Source organism: Lepidochelys kempii, chromosome 26 (genome assembly GCF_965140265.1).
Source record: "Lepidochelys kempii isolate rLepKem1 chromosome 26, rLepKem1.hap2, whole genome shotgun sequence".
NCBI lineage: Eukaryota > Metazoa > Chordata > Testudines > Cheloniidae > Lepidochelys > Lepidochelys kempii.
Genome location: NC_133281.1, coordinates 12,599,287 through 12,621,162, shown reverse-complemented (window position 1 = coordinate 12,621,162; position 21,876 = coordinate 12,599,287). Strand labels below are relative to the sequence as shown.

Sequence of the window (21,876 nt, the reverse complement as noted above, 5' to 3'; positions counted from 1 at the left end):
AGCATGGACCGAACGGGAGGTACGGGATCTGATCGCTGTTTGGGGAGAGGAATCCGTGCTATCAGAACTCCGTTCCAGTTTTCGAAATGCCAAAACCTTTGTGAAAATCTCCCAGGGCATGAAGGACAGAGGCCATAACAGGGACCCGAAGCAGTGCCGCGTGAAACTGAAGGAGCTGAGGCAAGCCTACCAGAAAACCAGAGAGGCGAACAGCCGCTCTGGGTCAGAGCCCCAAACATGCCGCTTCTATGATGAGCTGCATGCCATTTTAGGGGGTTCAGCCACCACTACCCCAGCCGTGTTGTTTGACTCCTTCAATGGAGATGGAGGCAATACGGAAGCAGGTTTTGGGGACGAAGAAGATGATGATGAGGAGGAGGTTGTAGATAGCTCACAGCAAGCAAGCGGAGAAACCGGTTTTCCCGACAGCCAGGAACTGTTTCTCACCCTAGACCTGGAGCCAGTACCCCCCGAACCCACCCAAGGCTGCCTCCTGGACCCAGCAGGCGGAGAAGGGACCTCTGGTGAGTGTACCTTTTAAAATGCTATACATGGTTTAAAAGCAAGCATGTGAAAGGATTACTTTGCCCTGGCATTTGCGGTTCTCCTAGATGTAGTCCTAAAGCCTTTGCAAAAGGTTTCTGGGGAGGGCAGCCTTATTTCGTCCTTCATGGTAGGACACTTTTATCACTCCAGGCCAGTAACACATACTCGGGAATCACTGTAGAACAAAGCATTGCAGTGTATGTTTGCTGGCATTCAACCAAAATCCGTTCTCTCTCTCTCTGTGTTATCCTCAGGAGAGTGAGATATAATTCATGGTCACCTGGTTGAAATAGGGTGCTTTTCTTCAGGGACACATTCCTGCTGTGCTGTTTGCCTGTGGCTGAACAGAAATGTTCCCCGCTGTTAGCCACGGGGAGGGGGGAAGGTTGAGGGGGTAGTCACGCGGTGGGAGGAGGCAAAATGCGACCTTGTAACGAAAGCACATGTGCTATGTATGTAATGTTAACAGCAAGGTTTACCCTGAAAGAGTGTAGCGACTGTTTTATAAAATGTGTCTTTTTAAATACCGCTGTCCCTTTTTTTTTCTCCACCAGCTGGATGTGTTTCAATGATCACAGGATCTTCTCCTTCCCAGAGGCTAGTGAAGCTTAGAAAGAAAAAAAAACGCACTCGAGATGAAATGTTCTCCGAGCTAATGCTGTCCTCCCACACTGACAGAGCACAGACGAATGCGTGGAGGCAAATAATGTCAGAGTGCAGGAAAGCACAAAATGACCGGGAGGAGAGGTGGAGGGCTGAAGAGAGTAAGTGGCGGGCTGAAGACAGGCCTGAAGCTCAAATGTGGCGGCAGCGTGATGAGAGGAGGCAGGATTCAATGCTGAGGCTGCTGCAGGACCAAACCAGAATGCTCCAGTGTATGGTTGAGCTGCAGCAAAGGCAGCTGGAGCACAGACTGCCACTGCTGCCCCTCTGTAACCAACCGCCCTCCTCCCCAAGTTCCATAGCCTCCACACCCAGACGCCCAAGAACGCGGTGGGGGGGCCTCCGGCCAACCAGCAACTCCACAACAGAGGATTGCCCAAAAAAAAAGAAGGCTGTCATTCAATAAATTTTAAAGTTGTAAACTTTTAAAGTGCTGTGCTTAAAGTGCTGTGTGGCATTTTCCTTCCCTCCTCCACCACCCCTCCTGGGATACCTTGGTAGTCATCCCCCTATTTGTGTGATGAATGAATAACGAATGCATGACTGTGAAGCAGCAATGACTTTATTGCCTCTGCAAGCGGTGATTAAAGGGAGGAGGGGAGGGTGGTTAGCTTACAGGGAAGTAGAGTGAACCAAGGGGCGGGGGGTTTCATCAAGGAGAAACAAACAGAACTTTCACACTGTAGCCTGGCCAGTCATGAAACTGGTTTTCAAAGCTTCTCTGATGCGTACCGCGCCCTCCTGAGCTCTTCTAACCGCCCTGGTGTCTGGCTGCGCGTAACCAGCAGCCAGGCGATTTGCCTCAATCTCCCACCCCGCCATAAACGTCTCCCCCTTACTCTCACAGATATTGTGGAGCACACAGCAAGCAGTAGTAACAGTGGGAATATTGGTTTCGCTGAGGTCTAAGCGAGTCAGTAAACTGCGCCAGCGCGCCTTTAAACGTCCAAATGCACATTCTACCACCATTCTGCACTTGCTCAGCCTGTAGTTGAACAGCTCCTGACTACTGTCCAGGCTGCCTGTGTACGGCTTCATGAGCTATGGCATTAAGGGGTAGGCTGGGTCCCCAAGGATACATATAGGCATTTCAACATCCCCAACAGTTATTTTCTGGCCTCGGAAGAAAGTCCCTTCCTGCAGCTTTTGAAACAGACCAGAGTTCCTGAAGATGCGAGCGTCATGCACCTTTCCCGGCCATCCCACGTTGATGTTGGTGAAACGTCCCTTGTGATCCACCAGAGCTTGCAGCACTATCGAAAAGTACCCCTTGCGGTTTATGTACTCGCCGGCTTGGTGCTCTGGTGCCAAGATAGGGATATGGGTTCCGTCTATAGCCCCACCACAGTTAGGGAATCCCATTGCAGCAAAGCCATCCACTATGACCTGCACATTTCCCAGGGTCACTACCCTTGATATCAGCAGATCTTTGATTGCGTGAGCTACTTGCATCACAGCAGCCCCCACAGTAGATTTGCCCACTCCAAATTGATTCCCAACTGACCGGTAGCTGTCTGGCGTTGCAAGCTTCCACAGGGCTATCGCCACTCGCTTCTCAACTGTGAGGGCTGCTCTCATCCTGGTATTCATGCGCTTCAGGGCAGGGGAAAGCAAGTCACAAAGTTCCATGAAAGTGCCCTTACGCATGCGAAAGTTTCGCAGCCACTGGGAATCGTCCCAGACCTGCAACACTATGCGGTCCCACCAGTCTGTGCTTGTTTCCCGAGCCCAGAATCGGCGTTCCACAGCATGAACCTGCCCCATTAGCACCATGATGCATGCATTGGCAGGGCCCATGCTTTCAGAGAAATCTGTGTCCATGTCCTGATCACTCACGGGACCGCGCTGACGTCGCCTCCTTGCCCGGTATCGCGTTGCCATGTTCTGGTGCTGCATATACTGCTGGATAATGCGTGTGGTGGTTGATGTGCTCCTAATTGCCAAAATGAGCTCAGCGGCCTCCATGCTTGCCTTGGTATGGCGTCCACACAGAAAGAAGGCGCGGAACGATTGTCTGCTGTTGCTCTGACGGAGGAGGGGCGACTGACGACACGGCTTACAGGGTTGGCTTCAGGGAGCTAAAATCAACAAAGGGTGTGCCTGTACATCAAGGAGTATTTCAGGCAGGACTGCACGGAGGGTTCCAATAAGAAATGGTGCACCAAAGTTATCGTTGTTATTGGAACAAGGAGGTTAGCCTGGCCTCTGATTGATACATGGCTAGATTAACCTTGCTGCGCCTTCTCTGTGACTGACTGCAGTGTGATCTAGACAGGGGAGGAGGAAAATGAGTCCAAAACAAATCTGGTCTATTTCTTGTTCTGACCCACTCCATCGATCCTTTACATCTTTGGCTGGCAGCAGACAAAAAAGGCGCGAAATGATTGTCTGCCCTTGCTTTCACGGGGGGAGGGAGGGTGGGAACGGGGTCCTGACGATATGTACCCAGAACCACCCGCGACAATGTTTTAGCCCCATCAGGCATTGGGATATCAACCCAGAATTCCAATGGGCAGCGGAGACTGCGGGAACTGTGGGATAGCTACCCACAGTGCAACGCTCCAGAAGTCGACGCTTGCCTCGGTACTGTGGAAGCGCTCCGCCGAGTTAATGCACTTAATGCACTTAGAGCATTTTCTGTGGGGACACACACACTCGAATATATAAAACCGATTTAAAAAAAACTGACTTCTATAAATTCGACCTAATTTCGTAGTGTAGACATACCCTAATAAGTGACTGTATTAACCCTTTCGCTGCCAACTCCTACATAGGGCCTCCACATTTTATCACACTGAATAGCAGCCTCTTCCTGATGCCAAAACACGTTTAAGGAAAGGTCCTTTGCACCCAACTGAAACTCAGATGAAATTTAAAGCAATGACACTGCTGATTTTATTCTTTTGCAATAAGGAACATCGGGAGAGAACGACTTTCTGGTTTGGATATTCAATTTTCAACCCCAGGTGGTCAAATTGCTTAGTGGAGTATCCTGATTACATGGAGTGTGGTGGGAGGGGAAAATTGTTCCCAGCTGAGGATGACAAGCATGGAATCAAGCCTGCTTATCTATTCACTAGTAAAGAGGAGGCAGAATTCTGGTTCCCTGTGTAAAATCCCACGCTCCATCCAGGGAGCTTTACAAGACAGGGAGAAGAGCAGAAATGGCCTTGAAAAATGTGGATTGTTAAGGCTGAAGAGAACAAACAGCTTGCTCAACTTCTGCAGCAGCAGGAGGGTTGTGTGTGTGTCTTTAAGATCCTCCTCACACACTTAAAAAGCCAGTTATGTTGTGGTATACCCTCAAGTATCATGTCACACTGTCCTCCCCCACATCCTTAGAGTCGCTGTGTCCTTAGAGCAGTGGTTCTCAACCCACAGTCCACTTGCAGCCCAATCAGCACACAGCTGCGGCCCATGTGACATGCTCAGGACCATACAGGTAGTTTTGGATGCAGCCCACAATGGTAAATAGGTTGAGAACCACTGCCTTAGAGGCTCTCCCTCCTTTCATTGTCAAACTGCAGATGCCAGACTGAAGTGTGAGTCTTGAACCTGGCACAACTGTATGCGTGGAGTTGGCCCAAGCTAAATAAAGAACATTTCAATGGAGTGAGGGAACTACAAATGGGAAAGAAGCCCCCTGCAAGCATTAACACTGCTTACCAACCTTTATCCAGTTACTTTTTGGTAATTATGCATGTAGCTACATTAAGGGAGAGACAGAGGTAGCCAGTCAAGGACACATCCTGCAATTCCTAGAGCACAAATCAAGAATACTTTGACATGTTGGATACTTCAAAGCAGTTCACAGATGCTTGGAAAGCTTATTAGCTTGGTCAGAGCAAAGCCTCTAATTCTAAACAGCAGGCCCTATTCCCAGAGTATGTTTGTGGTTTGACTTCCGACAAGATAGCGCCAGCCACAAACACTCAGAAATATTAATGAAGGGGCGGGAGGTTTGGGGGGGGGTTGTTTTGCATAATTAATTCTGACATGAAAATCAAACATTGGGCAAGCTGGGAATAGGGAAGAACACCACTAGAGGAATTTGAAAAAGAAGAGGTTAGAGGAGACACAAATAGGCTCCCCACAGGAGAAGATGCAGCCTGCTGAGATGGAAAAATTAGCAGGATATTCTGAAAGTGCTTTTAAGAAATCGCTCATGCAGAAATTTATTAAAGTGTTAATTCTGATTTTTCCACATCTAAAGATAGACTGCTGGGCATTTTTTATGACGATCATTAGCTTGAAGACAAACAAAATAAAGCCGCAGGTTTGCCATAGCTGGCAGCTCTGCCACAGTTCAATAATTTTTGAGGTTTTTCAATTAAAAAAATATTTTTAGCTTAAAATTTCATTTCATGGAATCATAGAATCATAGAATATCAGGGCTGGAAGGGACCTCAGGAAGTCATCTAGTCCAACCCCCTGCTCGAAGCAGGACCAATTCCCAGTTAAATCATCCCAGCCAGGGCTTTGTCAAGCCTGACCTTAAAAACCTCTAAGGAAGGAGATTCTACCACCTCCCTATGTAATGCATTCCAGTGTTTCACCACCCTCCTAGTGAAAAAGTTTTTCCTAATATCCAACCTAAACTTCCCCCACTGCAACTTGAGACCATTACTCCTTGCCCTGTCCTCTTCTACCACTGAGAATAGTCTAGAACCATCCTCTCTGGAACCACCTCTCAGGTACTTAAAAGCAGCTATCAAATCCCCCCTCATTCTTCTCTTCCGCAAACGAAACAATCCCAGCTCCCTCAGCCTCTCCTCATAAGTCATGTGTTCCAGACCCCTAATCATTTTTGTTGCCCTTCGCTGGACTCTCTCCAATTTATCCACATCCTTCTCGTAGTGTGGGGCCCAAAACTGGACACAGTACTCCAGATGAGGCCTCACCAATGTCCAATAGAGGGGGACGATCACGTCCCTTGATCTGCTCGCTATGCCCCTACTTATACATCCCAAAATGCCATTGGCCTTCTTGGCAACAAGGGCACACTGCTGACTCATATCCAGCTTCTCGTCCACTGTCACCCCTAGGTCCTTTTCCGCAGAACTGCTGCCTAGCTATTCGGTCCCTAGTCTGTAGCGGTGCATTGGGTTCTTCCGTCCTAAGTGCAGGACCCTGCACTTATCCTTACTGAACCTCATCAGATTTCTTTTGGCCCAATCCTCCAATTTGTCTAGGTCCCTCTGTATCCTATCCCTGCCCTCCAGCGTATCTACTACTCCTCCCAGTTTAGTATCATCCACAAATTTGCCGAGAGTGCAATCCACACCATCCTCCAGATCATTTATGAAGATATTGAACAAAACCGGCCCCAGGACCGACCGCTGGGGCACTCTACTTGACACCGGCTGCCAACTAGACATGGAGCCATTGATCACTACCCTTTGAGCCCGACAATCTAGCCAACTTTCTACCCACCTTATAGTGCATTCATCCAGCCCATACTTCTTTAACTTGCTGACAAGAATACTGTGGGAGACCGTGTCAAAAGCTTTGCTAAAGTCAAGAAACAATACATCCACTGCTTTCCCTTCATCCACAGAACCAGTAATCTCATCATAGAAGACGATTAGATTAGTCAGGCATGACCTTCCCTTGGTGAATCCATGCTGACTGTTCTTGATCGCTTTCCTCTCATGTAAGTGCTTCAGGATTGATTCTTTGAGGACCTGCTCCATGATTTTTCCAGGGACTTAGGTGAGGCTGACTGGCCTGTAGTTCCCAGGATCCTCCTTCTTCCCTTTTTTAAAGATGGGCACTACATTAGCCTTTTTCCAGTCATCTGGGACTTCCCCCGTTCGCCACGAGTTTTCAAAGATCATGGCCAATGGCTCTGCAATCACAGCCGCCAATTCCTTTAGCACTCTCGGATGCAACTCGTCCGGCCCCATGGACTTGTGCACATCCAGCTTTTCTAAATAGCCCCTAACCACCTCTTTCTCCACAGAGGGCTGGCTATCTATTCCCCATGGCCGTCTATTCCCCATGCGCAGCAGTCTGGGAGCTGACCTTGTTCGTGAAGACAGAGGCAAAAAAAGCATTGAGTACATTAGCTTTTTCCACATCCTCTGTCACTAGGTTGCCTCCCTCATTCAGTAAGGGGCCCACACTTTCCTTGGCTTTCTTCTTGTTGCCAACATACCTGAAGAAACCCTTCTTGTTACTCTTGACATCTCTTGCTAGCTGCAGCTCCAGGTGCGATTTGGCCCTCCTGATTTCATTCCTGCATGCCCGAGCAATATTTTTATACTCTTCCCTGGTCATATGTCCTACCTTCCACTTCTTGTAAGCTTCTTTTTTATGTTTAAGATCCGCTAGGATTTCACCATTAAGCCAAGCTGGTCGCCTGCCATATTTACTATTCTTTCAACACATCGGGATAGTTTGTCCCTGTAACCTCAACAGGGATTCCTTGAAATACAGCCAGCTCTCCTGGACTCCTTTCCCCTTCATGTTAGTCCCCCAGGGAATCCTACCCATCCGTTCCCTGAGGGAGTCGAAGTCTGCTTTCCTGAAGTCAAGGGTCCGTATCCTGCAGCTTACCTTTCTTCCCTGTGTCAGGATCCTGAACTCAACCAACTCATGGTCACTGTCTCCCAGATTCCCATCCACTTTTGCTTCCCCCACTAATTCGTCCCGGTTTGTGAGCAGCAGGTCAAGAAAAGCTCCCCCCCTAGTTGGCTCCTCTAGCACTTGCACCAGGAAATTATCCCCTACGCTTTCCAAAAACTTCCTGGATTGTCTATGCACCGCTGTATTGCTCTCCCAGCAGATATCAGGAAAATTAAAGTCACCCATGAGAACCAGGACGTGCGATCTAGTAGCTTCTGCGAGCTGCCGGAAGAAAGCCTCATCCACCTCATCCCCCTGGTCCGGTGGTCTATAGCAGACTCCCACCACTACATCGCCCTTGTTGCTCACACTTCTAAACTTAATCCAGAGACTCTCAGGTTTTTCTGCAGTTTTGTACCGGAGCCCTGAGCAGTCATACTGCTCCCTTACATACAGTGCTACTCCCCCACCTTTTCTGCCCTGCCTGTCCTTCCTGAACAGTTTCTAACCATCCATGACAGTACTCCAGTCATGTGAGTTATCCCACGAAGTCTCTGTTATTCCAATCACGTCATAATTCCTTGACATCACCAGGACCTCCAGTTCTCCCTGCTTGTTTTCAAGGCTTTGTGCATTTGTATATAAGCACTTGAGATAACCTGCTGATCGCCCCTCATTCTCAGTATGAGGCAGGAGCCCTCCCCTCACAGACATTCCTGCCTGTGCTTCCTCCCGGTATCCCGCTTTCCCACTTACCTCAGGGCTTTGGTCTCCTTCCCCCGGTGAACCTAGTTTAAAGCCCTCCTCACTAGGTTAGCCAGCCTGCTCGCGAAGATGCTCTTCCCTCTCTTCGTAAGGTGGAGCCTGTCTCTGCCCAGCACTCCTCCTTCATGGAACACCATCCCATGGTCAAAGAATCCAAAGCCTTCTCTCCGACACCACCTGCGTAGCCATTCGTTGACTTCCACGATTCAACGGTCCCTACCCAGGCCTTTTCCTTCCACCGAGAGGATGGACGTGAACACCACTTGCGCCTCAAACTCCTTTATCCTTCTTCCCATAGCCACGTAGTCTGCAGTGATCCGCTCAAGGTCATTCTTGGCAGTATCATTTGTGCCCATGTGGAGAAGCAGGAAGGGGTAGCGATCCGAGGGCCTGATGAGTCTCGGCAGTCTCTCCGTCACATCGCGAATCTTAGCCCCCGGCAAGCAGCAGACTTCTCGGTTTTCCCAGTCAGGGCGGCAGATAGATGACTCAGTACCCCGGAGGAGAGAGTCCCCGACCACCACCACCCGCCTCCTTCTCTTGGGAGTGGTGGTCGTGGAACCCCCCATCTCAGGACAGTGCATCTCATGCCTTCCAACCAGCGGAGTCTCCTTCTGCTTTCTCCCCCCAGACATATCATCTGGTCCACTCTCCGCAATGGTACCTGTGGAGAGAACATGAAAGCGGTTAGTTACCTGTGTCCGCGTTGCTGGAACCTGGACATTCCCTTCTTCTTCTTCTGGAGGTCACATGTTGCCAAGCTTCTTCACTGGCCTCTTGGCTCCGCTGTGCAACCTGCTCTAAATCTTTAGAGCTTTGTGCCCGTAGAAGCATATCCTGACTTTTGTCCAGAAAATCCTCTGTTTCTCGTATGCAACGCAGGGTCGTTATCTGTTGCTCCAGACCTTCAATCTTCTCTTCCAATATGGAGACCAGCTTGCACTTTGTACAGTTGATTTTTTCCAGTGAAAAAGCAATTTTTTGCCAATTCTTTTATCAAGATTTTTAATTGCAAACTCATTTTTTGCCAGAAATTTTCTTCAATAAATTGTTTGCTTAAAAATCAAAATCTTTGCCAAAAGATTTTTTGAGGTTATTAAATGAAAAATTTATTCTTTTGGCCAAAACTATTTTAATTGATTTTTTGATGGAAAAAAAATCAATGCTTTTCCATTTTAAAAAGAAACTCAAGTGAAAAATGAATGTTTTTGACCAACATAACGTTAATAGTTTTTTTTATGAAAAATTGGTGTGTTGCCAAAATATTTTTTTAGGTTTTTCAGTTGAGAGATTTTTTTTTGGCTTAATATTGAACGGCTTTCATTGTGCATGTTCTGAGCGTCGAGCACTTCCCTGTATGTCTTCATGGGATGATCAACACTGATTTTAGAACAGACAAGTGCACACACTGTGTCTCTTTGTTTCAGAGGAACAGCCGTGTTAGTCTGTATTCGCAAAAAGAAAAGGAGGACTTGTGGCACCTTAGAGACTAACCAATTTATTTGAGCATGAGCTTTCGTGAGCTACAGCTCACTTCATCTGATGAAGTGAGCTGTAGCTCACGAAAGCTCATGCTCAAATAAATTGGTTAGTCTCTAAGGTGCCACAAGTCCTCCTTTTCTTTTTGTGTCTCTTTGCTGGCAGCATGAAGATGCAAGTCTTTGCCACTTGTGTTCATCTGCAGGAAGGCAAAGTACACCCTGAGAATGCCTGTAAAGTGAACACTCAGGCTGCAAGGTGTTGGGGCACCAGTCTTTGTAATGTATGTACACGACCTTGTCACCACAGTACCTCACAAATGTTTAAGAATTTACCCCCTCTGAGGTAGGGAAGGATTTATCCCTATTTTTCCCAATAAAGATACTGAGGAACAGAGAGACTTGCTCAAGGTCGCACAGGGAAGGAGTCGCTCCTGCTTCCGAAGGCCTGAGCTCTTATGGTCATTTGGTGTTAGAATGAGGCCATGGTAGTAATCCTCTTCTCCCCAGCTATCCAGAAACTTTTAAGAGCGCTTTAAGAACCCACTGCACCTATAAATTAGGTAACTGTTTGTTTAGTGTGATGAAGCAATTTAAAGCAAGACAGTCTCATAAGGAGGCTGTCTGTGACCATTTCTATGCTTAGCTGTATCTAGAAGCTACATGATCCAGAATATTTAATATTGTAAGCCCCACGGAGACATACTGTTCCCCCCTTGAAAGAATCTTGTACTCTAGACCAGTGGTACTATCCATTCACAACATTCTGAATTAAATCTAGACTTTAAGACAGTGGTTAAATGGCCGAGGGCTAAATAATTTTAGCTGCATAAAGAAAAGGAGGACTTGTGGCACCTTAGAGACTAAGGAATTTGAGCATAAGCTTTCGTGAGCTACAGCTCACTTCATCAGATGCATTCAACTGGCACAAGGCAGCAAAAGCAGGTATTTAATTTAAATCTGCAACTCCATGAGCACATTTACATATCAATTGGCATAATTAAATGCCTAGTAGTTTATTCCAAATGCAGATTCACATTTGCTTTGTGCAGTGTGACAATTATAGGTCAAGAAGATTCATCGCTTGTTAAATCTCTGTTCTCTCTCACCAATTGCTTGATTTTTAATTAAGTATTTATATCGCCCATTAAATTAAATTAAGGGATGATTTAGATGATAATGGTTTTACTCAAGCCACAAATTTAACCGACGGGTTGCAATTCCATTTAAAAATGTTTGCAGCTTTTCTCCCTCCCGCTGATCATCCTCTTCCTCTGGCGGGTTGGCATGTGTTATTAATAAAAGAGGAAAAGTTGGGGAAATCTCAGTGGACAATTACCAGAGCTCAGTCCCAGGCTGAGGTGGTGGCGAAGGAACTGAGGGTGGTTCTATACAACAACGGCATGGGGCACAGGGCCGACTAACGCGTGGGCCGAAGAGACACTGCTATGAGCAACCTCCAACTGAAGACACAGGGGCTACTAACACACCTAGAGTGGAGCACCTGTAGGGACACCACGTGAAGAAGAAATCAGAGTTAAGAAGAAGGGCCTGATTCCTCATCCTTCGCGCTGTCGGTTACGGTTGTGCACCAAAAAGAGAGCCCTCTGCTCCGTCATGCAACTGGAAGGATTTTACACTCACTGTCCCCAGGGACACATGACAACTTACGTTGCAAGGCAATGAAGAATCAGGCCCCACATCTCTCACTTCAGGTGACTCAGCCTGTTTGGAATACGATGGCCTAACGCAAGAGATAATCCATCCACGGTACCAACCCAGGAGGAGGAACTGGAAGCCTAACCCATAACAAATGGCATCTGTAACTCCTGTAATGCAACAACGAGCCATGTGAACTTCTGTTTCACTACAGGGGCTCATGAAAACCTTTTCTTTGGCTAGGACTCAGTAGGATCGAACCTCCTGAATACTGATTTGTGTTTAGGGTTTGAGGTCACTGAGGAGATAATACATTCTTTAACCCCACCCCCCACCCCGCCACCTATTATAGTGCTAAAGGAGCCATGAAATCATTTATACAAAAAGAACAGATTTTTTATAAATCCCTTAAGTATGCATTTTAGAAATGGTTCAGCCATACTGAGTATTGTGTGAGCCAGCAGAGATTATGGTTCTGTATTTAAGGCATTTAACTGACTGTGATGTTAAGTTAATACTGGAAGTAGCAGGGTTTCTTCAGCTTAATTCAGAAGTGGCAGAAAAGAACAACTATTGTAAGCATTTTTAATCTCTCCATTACAGTGATGTACAGGCATCATACAGGCAAAACTTTCAAGCATCATTTAACATAATTGAGGCAATAAGCTCAGCACGTTTCAAAGAGGATTGGGGGGGGATATCAATCCTTTGCTGGAAAGACTGCAAAAGGGCTTAAGTGATGCATAGGGCTTTGAGGGGGGCCTTGTACATAGGAGTGAATGTCACCCTCCAGTATATAACTAAACTAGGGTAAAAGTGACAAGGACCATTAATCCTAATGCTTCAGGGCAAACTTTGATCCTTAACTAAGATCAGGAAGATCTCTCTTCCCCATTATAACACAGAGCTGCATATTTAACCGGGTGCATCATGTGAGTTTCACAGATTCACTGCAACACTTGGTAGTGACCACTGGGTGAGAGGAGACACTGCATTTGATGCAGCAATTGTCTGTCCCTGTCTCACAATTCTTCTGGCCCTATAAAATTAGTCAGTAAAGAAAAAATTATCAATGGCCTTTATTTTCTTTGACATTACAAAAGAGAACGTCAGGAGTGAATGTAACTAAAGTTTGGAGAAGATTCCCTATGACTTTTAGCAATTTCAAGCCCCTGAACCAATCCTCCTGCTATTTTGAAAGCAGTCTCCTGGAGTGACATGCTCACTCAATACTCATGCCCACTTTCTGCTCTTGCTGGCCCCTTTATTGTTTTGACAGATGTAACTAAATTTCCATACAAAACAGTGGCAAAAGTCGGAGAGCTCAGTGGTCGGTACAAGAGGAAGACTGGAAACTGTTTTCCCAATGCTTATTTAACACTCCCATTAAGCTGTGTAATTAGGATCCAATGTGAATTTTATTAATATAAATCCCATATTGAAACCAACTAACTACAAAAGAAAACACAGTATAGCCCCTAAAGCAACAAGTTAAAACTTTTTTGCATATTTTACATTTCTAGGACCATTTCCCATCCCACAGTACTTCACTGTCTCTACTGTAGTAATAAAACAAAACCAACACTATAGCAGGACAGTACCACAGGGTGTCATGCACAAGCTGGCAAAGCAACATTGCACAAAACCCACTATCCTTACAGAAAGTTCCTGTGGGTTTTTAGCTGGAGATTTACAAAGCTGACTAAGGATATGGATGCTCAGTTCCCATTAAAATTAATGAGAAATGGGCATCCAAACCAGCTAAGTGTCTTTGAAAATCTCACCATTAAAGTTCAGGACATTGTTTCCCCAAGGGAATAGGGAGCCTGGAATACCAATTGGGATTTTCCAAAGGAACTGAAATACATTAATCACCCAACTCCCACTGAGTTCTACTTTCAGTTGATTTAATATCCTTAGGCCCTACGCAGGCATTTGAAACTTGATACAGTGGGTGACAGAGAGCCAATGGAAGGATCCCCTTTCAAAAATTTTCCCATGAGGAACTTTAATCCCCAAGTTTAGTCAGAGAATCTTGGTTGTATCTCTCATCCAAGAGACATAAAAGTTCTTCCCATCCTTTGTTTACAATATTTACCCAACCCTTCTAACAATGTGGTCATATACCAGGAGAGAGAAATTTCTTTAAAGGTATCAGTTGAGTCGGTAAATTGAAACCTGGTGTTCAGCTCTGGTGCCAACATCTAGTGTATCTCTAACCTAATTTGTGGGCAAGAGGAAAGTTAAAGAGCATTGTATTTTTATTAATAATTCCGACATAATTTCTCCTAATTCAGAGTGTACAAGAGACTATATAACTGCAAAACTAACACACAATATAGGAAAAAATGGTTAATGAGAAATATTTAGCTTTCAGCCATGCAGAAAAGAAGAAGAGGTGAGAGTCTCTTAAATAGACTAACACTGAAAACAATGACTTGGGAGAAAACAAATTCTCCTTTGCTCAGGTGAATCGAGCAGGCAGTTCCTCATTCTTCAGAGAGGACAAATGTGATTTCCACGCTCCAAGTAAAAAGTTCAAGAAGCTCACCTTGTTTTCGAAGATTATTTCAATGAATATCAACAGCACCTCAGTGATGAAGATCACCAGAAGGACCCAGAAGAACTGCATAGAAAAGACAAAGTAGACCATTAGTATCGTTCTAGCCAAAGATGTATTCACTCTGACTCATTACAATTCTCATAAGACATGAACAAAAGGGTGATATTACTTACATCAAATTCTTGTTTGAGGAAATACTAGGGGGTTATAGCAGTAATATATATACAGACATTTATCATGAAGGGCCATAAAGCGTAGCCCATACTACGCATATTTTAAGTATCGCCTCACCCACCAGTGAAATGCCCGAGTGCAAAGAGACTTTGGGCAAGCCTCCACTACAAAATTAAGCTGACCTAAGTTATGTCGCTGCAGTAATTGAATTGCTTTTGCATGTCCACACTATGCTCCTTGTGTCAGCAGTGCACGTCTTTACCAGGAACACTTGTGCCAATTTAACTGCCAGTGTGGGGCCTTGCGGGATGGCTTCTGAAAGGCAGCAACAGTCGACGTAAGCGATGCAGCGTCTATACTGACGCTGCGTCACCCTGACTACATCAACTTAAGCACTATGTGGAGGTGGAATTATTAAAGCGAGTCACATCAGTGGGAGCTACATTTTAACGTAGATGCTTACAGAGTTAGGTCGATGTAAGCTGCCTTACGTTGACCTAACTCTATTAGGCCTGGTCTACACTGGGGGAGATTGATCTAAGCTACACGAATAACGTAGCTGAAGTCAGCGTACTTAGATCTACTTACTATGGGGTCTTCACTGTGGTAAGTCGACGGCTGATGCTCTCCTGTCAACTCCACCTGCCCCTCTCGCCCTGGTGGAGTACCAGAGTTGACGGGAGAGCGCTCGGCGGTCGATTTATCGCATCTAGACTAGATGCGATAAATCGACCCCTGCTGGATCGATCGCTGCCTGTCAATCCAGTGGGTAATGTAGACGGGACAGGAGAGGACAGAAAGGGCTCCAGTCCAATTGGGAGTACACGAACAGTTTTAGGGCAGCAAAATATAAGGACTCAGTTGGATTCTAGCTGGGGCTCTAGCAGACAAACAGCCATTAGCTGTCGGTTAGTTTTTACCAAGCAATTCTCCCAAAGTGCTAATCAGCTTAGCATCTAGTTGCTGTATAGATAAGCATAGAAACACACAGGCGAGAAGCCAGAAGACCAAGAGGAGATGAGAATTGGTCGGAGGATTGGTCACAATTTTTATACCCATGTATTCATGACATCTTATTAACCATAACTCCACGGCAGCACTCCACTCATCTGTTTGTAATAGCCTCATTATGCCTCTCCTTTTATTGCTGGTCTTTCACATATGTCTGAGTCAATGTTATTGCTCCTCATCATAATAGATTTAATGTAATGAAACACTCACAAGAGTTTACTCCTGGCTTCTCCTCACAGGGTACCAGAGACTTCCTTGTCGATTTGCTTTATTGTCACTGCAGGTAATTAGGGCCTCCTAGGATGCTGCTTCTCATTGCGTGAGTGGGGATGTTTAAACACATCATGGCTCAACATTCCATCCCCTACACAAATTCCTTTGGTTTCCACCAGGAAGGCCCAATCTCACACTACTGAGCTCAATGGAAATTTTGCCCCTGATTTCAATGCGAGTGGGAGCAGGCCATAACTTCATTGCTGTCTGCGCTGAACTATATAGTTTCTAATGACCAATGAGCCCAGCTGTTGCAAAGACTTATGCTCATATGTCCTAATTCTGGGTTTCTCAACCTTTTCAGGTTGGCGACCATGTATTCAAAGTCAAAAATGTTCATGATTCCCCACTTACATTTACTGTAAGAATAAAACAATGCAACAACGATAAGGCTATGCACTGTCATGGTATGTGTTTTGAGAGGCTGACAGAATATCTGATTTTGAAGGATGAGGGTGTTTTGGGAGTGGGGGGGGGTGTCAACTCACTTGTTGAGAAACAATCTTGTCCTAATTGACAGCTGCTTCTAAACTAGTCTGATCCTGACATCACCATATCTGCTAGATGGTGCCCTGGGCTTACAGAATTTAAATGCTAGAGAAATGATCAATAAAAAAAAAAGCATTTTATTCATAGAAAAACAAGAGGCTTCAATGCAGCTCTAATCAGCAGAAGACAGTTGCTGTTAATTGACTGACAGGGTGCAAGGACGTCACTGGGACCCCAATACACAAAGGGTTAACTCTCTGGCTGTATAAGAGCTGCTGGAAAGAGGAGAGAAAGAATGCCTGGGAGAAATTCCAGATCAATCCATCCAGGTTTTGAAGGAGGAAGATCTCGCCTGGACAGAGCTCACTGCTTGTCACCTGTGTTTGGTTTCTCCCAAGCTATCCCACCAGTTCAGGCCACGTCTATACTAGAAACAAGGTGGGCTTTTAACACATTAGCTAAAACCCTAGTGTAGACCAGGCCAGTTGTAGTTTTAACACTACTTAGCCCTGGTCTACACTGCGGGGGGAGAGGGGGAAAAAAATCGATGTAAGTTACGCAACTTCAGCTATGTGAATAAGGTAGCTGAAGTCAACGTACTTCAATCGACTTACCATGGTGTCTTCAAGGTGAGTCGACGGCTGCCGCTCCCCTGTCGACTCCGCCTGCGCCTCTCGCGGCGGTGGAGTACAGGAGTCGATGGGAGAGCGCTCGGGGATCGATTTATCGCGTCTAGACTTGATGCGATAAATCGACCCCAGCTGGATCGATCACCGCGGGCAGTGTAGACATACCCTTAGCTGGTCGAGGTTAACCCTACACGGCTGCTAAGGTTGGCCTTGACCAGCTATCATATTACACACCAATTGTCCTGTCTACACAAAAGTACTAACATGCATTCCCTTCTTCCCTACTGACGCCAGGGTCTTACAGTGACAAAAAGGGGCAGAGATTTTTTCTTGCTGTCATAAATATAAAGGGAAGGGTAAACCCCTTTGAAATCCCTCCTGGCCAGGGGAAAGCTCCTCTCACCTGTAAAGGGTTAAGAAGCTAAAGGTAACCTCGTTGGCACCTGACCAAAATGACCAATGAGGAGACAAGATACTTTCAAAAGCTGGGAGGAGGGAGAGAAACAAAGGGTCTGTGTCAGTCTGTATGCTGGTTTCTGCCAGGGATAGACCAGGAATGGAGCCTTAGAACTTTTAGTAAGTAATCTAGCTAGGTATGTGTTAGATTATGATTTCTTTAAATGGCTGAGAAAAGAATTGTGCTGAATAGAATAACTATTTCTGTCTGTGTATCTTTTTTGTAACTTAAGGTTTTGCCTAGAGGGGTTCTCTATGTTTTTGAATCTAATTACCCTGTAAGATATCTACCATCCTGATTTTACAGGGGGGGATGTCTTTATTTCTATTTACTTCTATTTTTTATTAAAAGTCTTCTTGTAAAAAACTGAATGCTTTTTCATTGTTCTCAGATCCAAGGGTTTGGGTCTGTGGTCACCTATGCAAATTGGTGAGGCTTTTTATCCAACATTTCCCAGGAAAGGGGGGGTGCAAGTGTTGGGAGGATTGTTCATTGTTCTTAAGATCCAAGGGTCTGGGTCTGTAGTCACCTAGGCAAATTGGTGAGGCTTTTTACCAAACCTTGTCCAGGAAGTGGGGTGCAAGGTTTTGGGAAGTATTTTGGGGGGAAGGACGCGTCCAAACAGCTCTTCCCCAGTAACCAGTATTAGTTTGGTGGTGGTAGCGGCCAGTCCAAGGATAACGGGCGTAATATTTTGTACCTTGGGGAAGTTTTGACCTAAGCTGGTAAAGATAAGCTTAGGAGGTTTTTTCATGCAGGTCCCCACATCTGTACCCTAGAGTTCAGAGTGGGGGAGGAACCTTGACACTTGCCCTTAGCCCTCCCACCCAAGCTCTCTCCACAGAGCTGAGAACCAGCTTCCAGAACAGCTGCTGGCTCGTATGGGCATATGCAGGTTGGTAACAGAGGAATTGCTGTACCAGAGTAGAACAAAGGTCAATCTCTGACAATGGCGAGCACTGGATGCTCTAATAATCCCATACAAGACAACTAAGCAGTAGTCAAGGAAAGTTACTTCCCGACCTCAGGCAGTTTGTAGCTTGCTTAGGTCCTGTAGGATTCCAATACATGTTCTAGTTTTTATGTCTTTCACAGGCTTTTGTGCCCCTCAGGAAGCCATTTATGCACCAAGTTATATGAGAGCTGCACTGTGTGTGATAATTCAGTTAGCGGGTAATGAGAATGTAGCGAGGTGACCAGATCTTGTGTTTAGTCCCATAAATATTTCCCTTAGACAAAGACATTCCTCCACACACAAGTATGCAAACTCAGGTATCGAGATCAAGGGCTTCTTTTGGAACCTGAATGCCTTGCTAGATCTTACCAAACAGGCCAATGCAAATCCACTAAGATATGGGGCTGAGCCTATCCAATTAGTGCCTCAGAGACAAATTTTATGCTCAGCACATGGATCTAGATTTTGAGTGCTCTAAAGTTTAGGATATTCACATCAGGGTGCTTCATTCTGGGAATGAGGGGTGATCAACAGGTTATCTCAAGTGCTTATATACAAATGCACAAAGCCTTGGAAACAAGCAGGGAGAACTGGAGGTCCTGGTGATGTCAAGGAACTATGACGTGATTGGAATAACAGAGACTTCGTGGGATAACTCACATGACTGGAGTACTGTCATGGCTGGTTATAAACTGTTCAGGAAGGACAGGCAGGGCAGAAAAGGTGGGGGAGTAGCACTGTATGTAAGGGAGCAGTATGACTGCTCAGAGCTCCGGTACGAAACTGCAGAAAAACCTGAGTGTCTCTGGATTAAGTTTAGAAGTGTGTGCAACAAGAGTGATGTAGTGGTGGGAGTCTGCTATAGACCACCGGACCAGGGGGATGAGGTAGATGAGGCTTTCTTCCAGCAGCTCGCGGAAGCTACTAGATCGCATGCCCTGATTCTCATGGGTGACTTTAATTTTCCTGATATCTGCTGGGAGAGCAATACAGCGGTGCATAGACAATCCAGGAAGTTTTTGGAAAGCGTAGGGGACAATTTCCTGGCGCAAGTGCTAGAGGAGCCAACTAGGGGGGGCGCTTTTCTTGACCTGCTGCTCACAAACCGGGTAGAATTAGTGGGGGAAGCAAAAGTGGATGGGAATCTGGGAGGCAGTGACCATGAGTTGGTTGAGTTCAGGATCCTGACGCAGGGAAGAAAGGTAAGCAGCAGGATACGGACCCTGGACTTCAGGAAAGCAGACTTCGACTCCCTCAGGGAACGGATGGGTAGGATCCCCTGGGGGACTAACTTGAAGGGGAAAGGAGTCCAGGAGAGCTGGCTGTATTTCAAGGAATCCCTGTTGAGGTTACAGGGACAAACCATCCCGATGAGTCGAAAAAATAGTAAATATGGCAGGCGACCAGCTTGGCTTAATGGTGAAATCCTAGCGGACCTTAAACATAAAAAAGAAGCTTACAAGAAGTGGAAGGTTGGACATATGACCAGGGAAGAGTATAAAAATATTGCTCGGGCATGTAGGAATGTTATCAGGAGGGCCAAATCGCACCTGGAGCTGCAGCTAGCCAGAGATGTCAAGAGTAACAAGAAGGGTTTCTTCAGGTATGTTGGCAACAAGAAGAAAGCCAAGGAATGTGTGGGCCCCTTACTGAATGAGGGAGGCAACCTAGTGACAGAGGATGTGGAAAAAGCTAATGTACTCAATGCTTTTTTTGCCTCTGTTTTCACTAACAAGGTCAGCTCTCAGACTGCTGCGCTGGGCATCACAAAACGGGGAAGAGATGGCCAGCCCTCTGTGGAGATAGAGGTGGTTAGGGACTATTTAGAAAAGCTGGACGTGCACAAGTCCATGGGGCCGGACGAGTTGCATCCGAGAGTGCTGAAGGAATTGGCGGCTGTGATTGCAGAGCCATTGGCCATTATCTTTGAAAACTCGTGGCGAACCGGGGAAGTCCCGGATGACTGGAAAAAGGCTAATGTAGTGCCAATCTTTAAAAAAGGGAAGAAGGAGGATCCTGGGAACTACAGGCCAGTCAGCCTCACTTCAGTCCCTGGAAAAATCATGGAGCAGGTCCTCAAAGAATCAATCCTGAAGCACTTGCATGAGAGGAAAGTGATCAGGAACAGCCAGCATGGATTCACCAAGGGAAGGTCATGCCTGACTAATCTAATCGCCTTCTATGATGAGATTACTGGTTCTGTGGATGAAGGGAAAGCAGTGGATGTATTGTTTCTTGACTTTAGCAAAGCTTTTGACACGGTCTCCCACAGTATTCTTGTCAGCAAGTTAAGGAAGTATGGGCTGGATGAATGCACTACAAGGTGGGTAGAAAGCTGGCTAGATTGTCGGGCTCAACGGGTAGTGATCAATGGCTCCATATCTAGTTGGCAGCCAGTATCAAGTGGAGTACCCCAGGGGTCAGTCCTGGGGCCAGTTTTGTTCAATATCTTCATAAATGATCTGGAGGATGGTGTGGATTGCACTCTCAGCAAATTTGCGGATGATACTAAACTGGGAGGAGTGGTAGATACGCTGGAGGGGAGGGATAGGATACAGAAGGACCTAGACAAATTGGAGGATTGGGCCAAAAGAAATCTGATGAGGTTCAATAAGGATAAGTGCAGTGTCCTGCACTTAGGACGGAAGAACCCAATGCACAGCTACAGACTAGGGACCGAATGGCTAGGCAGCAGTTCTGCAGAAAAGGACCTAGGGGTGACAGTGGACGAGAAGCTGGATATGAGTCAGCAGTGTGCCCTTGTTGCCAAGAAGGCCAATGGCATTTTGGGATGTATAAGTAGGGGCATAGCGAGCAGATCGAGGGACGTGATCGTTCCCCTCTATTCGACATTGGTGAGGCCTCATCTGGAGTACTGTGTCCAGTTTTGGGCCCCACACTTCAAGAAGGATGTGGATAAATTGGAGAGAGTCCAGCGAAGGGCAACAAAAATGATTAGGGGACTGGAACACATGAGTTATGAGGAGAGGCTGAGGGAGCTGGGATTGTTTAGCCTGCAGAAGAGAAGAATGAGGGGGGATTTGATAGCTGCTTTCAACTACCTGAAAGGGGGTTCCAAAGAGGATGGCTCTAGACTGTTCTCAATGGTAGCAGATGACAGAACGAGGAGTAATGGTCTCAAGTTGCAGTGGGGGAGGTTTAGATTGGATATTAGGAAAAACTTTTTCACTAAGAGGGTGGTGAAACACTGGAATGCGTTACCTAGGGAGGTGGTAGAATCTCCTTCCTTAGAGGTTTTTAAGGTCAGGCTTGACAAAGCCCTGGCTGGGATGATTTAACTGGGAATTGGTCCTGCTTTGAGCAGGGGGTTGGACTAGATGACCTTCTGGGGTCCCTTCCAACCCTGATATTCTATGATTCTATGATTCACCCCATTCTAAAAGCAAGGCCATTTACAAAATATAAATCAAGGTTTGGATTATGAACACCTCCAAATTTTGTGCATCCTGATCCAGACTTTTGCTCCTCTCATCCTAGCCAACCAATCTCTCTGTGGAACTGGGATCTAAAGAGGAAAATCTTATATAATATACGCTGTGAGACAGAGCAGTGAAGCACCAAATGGCATTGGTACACTGCATTACCCCGTTGCAGACAGGGCCTGCACTTTATCACAAGCTGTTCTC

The 21,876-nt window shown here is 46.1% G+C and overlaps 1 protein-coding gene across 2 annotated transcripts in view; it reads right to left on the bottom strand.

The window, feature by feature from the left end:
• LOC140903633 (tetraspanin-15-like) overlaps positions 1-21,876 on the bottom strand; it is a 295,953-nt gene that overhangs the window by 104,512 nt on the left and 169,565 nt on the right. For both annotated transcript variants that reach the window (XM_073325200.1, XM_073325201.1), the window contains one exon: positions 14,230-14,304. In XM_073325200.1, coding sequence (XP_073181301.1) covers positions 14,230-14,304 — 75 coding nt within the window. The remainder of the gene's footprint in view (positions 1-14,229; positions 14,305-21,876) is intronic.